At 47.9% G+C, this 6,000-nt stretch overlaps 1 protein-coding gene across 3 annotated transcripts in view; it reads left to right on the top strand.

Annotated features, from left to right (window-relative positions):
• The first annotated feature begins 759 nt into the window (after positions 1-759).
• Positions 760-6,000, top strand: part of SYT9 (synaptotagmin 9) — a 66,566-nt gene continuing 61,325 nt past the window's right edge. For all 3 annotated transcript variants that reach the window (XM_017825035.1, XM_017825034.1, XM_017825037.1), the window contains exon 1: positions 760-951. In XM_017825035.1, the coding sequence (XP_017680524.1) occupies positions 804-951 (148 nt within the window). In that variant the 5' untranslated portion in view covers positions 760-803. The remainder of the gene's footprint in view (positions 952-6,000) is intronic.

Raw genomic sequence — 6,000 nt, 5'->3', positions numbered from 1 at the left:
TGCCTAATGGCAGACATCTCAGCCCCCACCTCCTCCGGGAAAGGCTCTCCTGCCCTCCCCTCAAGCTATGGCTGGGTCTCAGGTGCCTGAGGTTTCTCAGCCGTGCTTTTAACTCTTTTTAACCCCTCGATCGGCCAAGCCAAAATATGAATCTGCTGAACGAAGATCTCCGTTCTGTCCAGGATACATTTTTCGCTTCCCGGGGCTCCCTATCGCGAGGGGCGCGGGGGCAGAGAGGCATTTCCAGGCGATTAGCTGAGCGAGCGGGATAATTCCTGGGCAGGAGCGGGCAGCGAGACGCAAGGGCACACGGCACGGGACAAGCTGTCGGAGGAGGGCCGGGCCTGCCCAGCGATGGGGAGGGGGAGGACGGGGCGCTGTCCGTCAGGACCCGCGCCCAGCAGCGTCCCTCGCCAGCCCCTGCGCCGCCTCTGAAGTTCCCAGAGGAGCGGACGAGCTCGGGGGGTGCCGGCCGCCGATCCCGCGGGCCGGGGCGGGGGACAGACCTGCCCCCCGGGGCGGAGAGGGGCGCGGCGGCCGCTCCCGCCGCCGGCAGAGCTGCGCAGCGCGGCCCCGCCGCCGCTCCCGCCCCCGCGCTCAACTGGTGGGACCCCCCGGTCCGCCCCCGGCAGCGGCGCGGGGGGAGCGGCGGGGCGGCCCGGCCCGGCCCGGCCCGGCGGGGCGGGCGCCGCTGGCTGGGGATGCGGGCGGCGGCCCGGCGGCTGCAGGCGGGCGGCGGGCAGCGGCGCGGCGCCTGACCGCAGGGCTCCGCTCCGCTCCGCTCCCGAGGATGCTGCGGGGCGATGCCCGGCGACAGGGAGGACGAGATCTGCCAGAAAGCGCTGCAGCTGCTGGCCGAGCTGTGCTCCGTCGGGGCGGTGGAGAACGAGAACTGCCGCGATTTCATCTACTACCTGCGGGACAGAGCCCGGCCCCGCCTCAGCGACTCAGGTACGGCCGCCGCCCTCGGGGGCGCGGGCACCGGCGGCCTCCCCCGGCCCCGGCTGCGGGAGGAGGGTGAACCCCCCCCGGCATCCCTCGGCGGCCGGGCGCCGCGGGGCGAGGCCTGCCGGCGCGGCGAGGGCTACCCGGAGCGAGCGGCGGCGGAGCGGGGAAGGTGGAAGGGAGGGATGCTCCCGGGAACGCCGGGCTGGCGGGGAAATTTGCCCGGCGTGGCCGGGGGAGGACGCTGGTCCGGGCTCTGCTGCGCCCGGCGCTGGGTTGCAGCGCCCGGTGCCGGGGGAGATGCGGAGCCCGAGCCCGCAGCGCTGCCCGAGCCCGTGCTGCCCGAGCGGCGGGTGCGGCAGCGCGGGGGGCGGGCGGGCAACTTTCGGCCGCCGCCGCTCACTCACCCGGAGCGGGTCGGAGCCGCCCTGCCCGGCGCTGCCGCGGCTCTGCTGCAGTGCCCGGGGGCCCGGGGCTGCCCTTGTGCTCCCCTGGCCCTCCCGGCGCTCCGGGGTTAAGCGCAGAGGAGAAGGGTTCATAGCCCGGTGTAACTGGAGCGCGATTTAACCTAACTTCCCAGTTCTGTGCGTTACAAGCTAAGAAGACTGTTCCTCGCAATTCTGTAGGTACAAGCAGAGGTTGTGGGGCTTACAAGGTGTACACGGGGTGGTTCTGTGTGTGTATGTCAGGATTATGGTTGCCTTTTTGCGTCTTGGCATAACGCTCCTACTTAAAAAACTTTAACTTAAGGAAGCTTTCTCATAAGGAAGCTGAGCTCCAGATGCACAAAAACGTGGAAAGACTGAGGATGTGCCGTATGTCTTTGGCCATAAGGGAAAGGCAAATTGCAGTTTAAAGTAGGAGCTTATTACATTTATTTTTGCATCGAGATGGGTTTGCTTGGTGTGAAGAGATATTTAGAGAGTTAAAAAAGAAGTTGATAAACGTTTGCAGTACTGGGAAGCCGTGCTGTTAGATCAGCTGGTCATTACAGCACAGTATTCAGTTCTTTATTATTCTCTGAAACGAATCAGTTCACTTAGTGTAGGGCAGTCTAATGACACTATTCCTAAATATTTTTCTGTGATTTGGTGAGTCTGAAGTAACACTCAGTGCAACTTACTGACAAATCCTTTCATATGCCAAAAGGCCTGGATGAAACAAGTAAAACTAAGAAAAAAAAATTTGAGGGGGAAAAAAAATCTGCTACCACAACAAATGAATAAGGAATTTTCCATCATTCAGTTCTCTTGTATCCGAAGCTATTTACAGCCATTCTAGCTTTTCACTACTTGAAATATTCAAATTGAAGTGATTCATGCAATGTTTGATAAGGATTCTTTGAAAATAGGCAAACTTAATTGTTGGTTCATATAGGCATATTTAATTTGTTCATATAAGCAATAATTTTTCTGACAGACACCTGTGATTTTCAGTAATTTTCATCTACTAAAGGATCAATCACATATTTGTATATCAGGTCATGATTCCGAAAATGTCTGCTTAAATCAGTGCTCACTTTGGATACGAAACTACTTGAAATGCATATGGAGACTTTAACCTCAGCTACTTGGATAACAGCTTTTCAAATTTCTTTCAGAAGCTACCTGCTTTTTCTCCATCAGCCTCGGGCAAAAAGAGTACCTGGCATCTGTTTGGGAGCACTTTTAAAGCATGGTGTGCTCAGGAAAAGTGTATCACCTCTGCCTAAAGATGGAAAAAAACGTGTCTTTATTTCTACCTGTTTTGCTTCGACTGTTATTATACAACAGCCTTCCAGTATTGTTGCAAACCTGCTCGATTACACAGAGCAGCAGTCCCTAACCTTCGCCAGCCAATGTGCAACAACAGTGAGCAATTATGCTGCAGGCAGCATCTTCCTATTGGCCTCAATTTTAACATTTTTATTTTTTGCAGCTGCAGCCAGTCTCAGAGGGTCTAGCAGGCAACACGTTATCCGTAAGCCCTGACTTGGAAAGCCCTTCTGTAAGGTAGCAATGTCAGGAATTTATTAATTTACCTAGTCTTGTGTTTCTTTGATTAAAATACATATGTTGTCCCAGTAAACTGGCTGCCCATGTGGTTTGTTTAGCTGGTCCTTAGATGAAATGTCATGGCCTGTAAGAAGGCAGTGTACATGACTTCCAAAATGAAGCAATAGGATTCACAATCAAAGGGCAGTACACTGACCAAATCCAGCCTGCTTTGTGTAGTGAGTTTCATTGACTTAACAAGGGCAAAATGGCCTTAAAAAGCCCTGACAGCTGATGCATTCCCTTTCCAGCCTCTAGTGGTCTAAGCATAGGGATGTGAAGAAAACTCGTGCTGAAAGACAGCATCTCCTTGGCAGACCTGGGCAAAAGATGAAGCTATCCTGGTTCCAACTTGCTGCCCCCCGAGGTGTGAAGGTGATGTGCATTAGCCAAACTGAGTAAATTGCTTTTAGGCCACCCAAAAGAGCAATGTGTACAACTGAGTTGAGAAAAGTGCAGCCAGAAAACACACACACACACAGTTAGGTTTTGCACAGGAATCAAAGCATGGGGAAATGCTTACAGAAGTTCTTCTGAAATAAAGTGGCTACTCGCCTAAATCCAACAACATGGTGGATATAGATGATTTTACAGCACTTTGATTGGAGCCCTTCATGTATGTTGGCTCTGTCCCCTGTCAGTATTTAGAAAAATCAAGCTCTTACAGAGGGAGATAGTGAGCTGAGGGGTCGCTGAGCCTGATAGGAGTGTTTGTCTACAAGCTCAGCCTCCCGGCACCCCTCAGTCCCAGCAGGGAGCAGCCAGATCCCTGGAGATCCACTAGTTTCTTGCCTGACATCTGATGCAGTTGGCTTTGTGGCTTCCCGCTGTCTGAGGCTTTGGTGTGTGACTCAGACCAGGAGGGAGGAGGACAGGGACAGGAGGGGACTGGATGCCTGTGGTATGTGCCACATCTTTATTTTTCATGTAATTTGCCCTGTTGTGGGAAGCCCTGCACGCGCTTCGAGCGTGAGTTTAAAGTCTAATGAGTTCTGGGTTTAATATGCTGGTCCACTGGATATAAAGGGTGACATGGGTGAGTCAGATTTTAAAACTTTTCAGAAAACTAAAGATGCAAATTAGTCATTTAGTGAAAAATGTTCAATTAGTTCAATAAGAGGTATAAGTCAGAGCAACCTTGAAAATCCCAATAGGCATCCTTAAGCGTTTCAGTACTTTAATAAGCTGACTCGTTTTCTGTTCCATTGTAAAATGTCGATAATATTTCTGTATCACAGAAGGGTTTTATGAGGGTAAATTGCAAAGTCTGAACACCTCAAGTATGTAATACATTCATAAAGGAAAGTCACGTGGACCTCTTGGAGATGTTCAAGTGAAATCTGTGTTTGTCATATGGATGTTTGAAAACAATCACTCAAGATCACATAATATTGCCCCATGACACCAAATAAAGCAAATATTGTAGATGAGGAATGGAAGTTCCTTGAGCAGGAGAATTATATTAGTGTGTAAAAAATATCAAAAACCAAAACAACAAAAAAACCATGAAGGGAGAAAACCTTAATGGAGAGACTAACCATTAAAAGAGGAATTAAGACAGAGAATCTGCTTATGAAGGGTTAAAAAAAAGTACAGCCATTAATCATAATTAATCATAATTAATTCTAATTAATTTTGTAGCAGAAAAACTGAATAGAAATAAAAAGTAAAGTTTGTTCTCCTTTTCTGTTGTGTTGGATAGCACATCTTGAGGATGAGCCAGTAAGGTCTTAAAATATTCTTAATTATGTTCTTTAAAATTGACTAGTAGATGCTAAAACAGAATCCATGATGAATATTGTGGGTATGGTGATGGCCATTAAGCATAAAGTATGCTACAGGTCATAAGTGTGAGATCAATATTGTACAGTAACAGAAAGTCAGATTTTAGTACTTGATGGAGGTAAAGATAGTTGACAATCAAGAAATTAAAAAATGTGGGCATGGAAATGGGGTGGATATTGAAGACAAAATGTATAAGAAAGTGCAGTTATGGCCTTACAGTGGAATTTGAGAATCTTATGAATCAGTACTTTTTTTTTTTCAGTCTATACTTTCAACTTCAGGAAAGAGAAAAGCACAAAGAAACAAAAAAGCCTAACAGGTTATATGTGGCCTCCAAACCCACTGCTGGAATGTGAGAGCCACGGTTTTCTGTGGAGAGGATCATTCTGATAGAGTGGTCATTCCTTAGGAAGCTGATACTTGCAATTAAATATTATTCCAGCAAGTTTCCCTTTAATTCAGAACTGAGTTTAAAACCAAAACCTGTCTTCAGAAAGTAGTTTTAAGTTCTTAGAGGGGTATTTTTAAATTTTTATAACTCAAATTACTCACTGATTCATTCCCTGCCTCACCCCCCCAAGTATTCCAGGGACACATCAAGCTGCAGAGTTTCATCAAGATGCTAAGTACATCTAGATTTATCTAGATAAATGCACAAAGTTTGCATTGTAAAGTTGTAAAGGCATGAAAAAGATCTGAGTGGGTGAAGTAACTTTCAGTATGTTTGTTATTTTTATTTTACTCACTATGAGCTGTTGCTTTCCGTATTTTTAATTTGCTTTTCCTCCCGCGAAAGAAATGTAAAATGCAGCTGCTCCAAATTGATAGTATTCTGTGTGTCATTCCAGTGCAAGAATCTTTGCAGGACAGAGGACAAGTATGAATCATATTCACTGACATGAGGTCGAACGAGTGAAGATGTGTGAGGCCCAAATTCCTCTGGGTTTTGAGAACCAAAGTGCTGTTTCAAGAGTTTAAAAAAACACCACACCGATGTTATGTGTTTTAGACTGAAAATATGTGCTCTTTTTCTCTTTTGAAAAGTCAGAAACAAGTTTGAAGCAGGTAGAAATAATTCCTTCTTGTTGCTTCTGTTTTAAGATGCTCTGCTAGTTTAATTCCCTTTGAACAAAGAGGCTCTCAGAGATTTTCCTGTCATACTGGAAAAGTTTAGTATTGTTTTTCCTTGGGAAATCTGTCTAAAGCAGATAACTAAACTTTGAAACAAATTGTAGAA

Source organism: Lepidothrix coronata, unplaced genomic scaffold (assembly GCF_001604755.1).
Source record: "Lepidothrix coronata isolate B3197 unplaced genomic scaffold, Lepidothrix_coronata-1.0 Scaffold115, whole genome shotgun sequence".
NCBI lineage: Eukaryota > Metazoa > Chordata > Aves > Passeriformes > Pipridae > Lepidothrix > Lepidothrix coronata.
The sequence above is the reverse complement of the archived record's forward strand: the minus strand, read 5'-3'. Positions and strand labels throughout refer to the sequence as shown.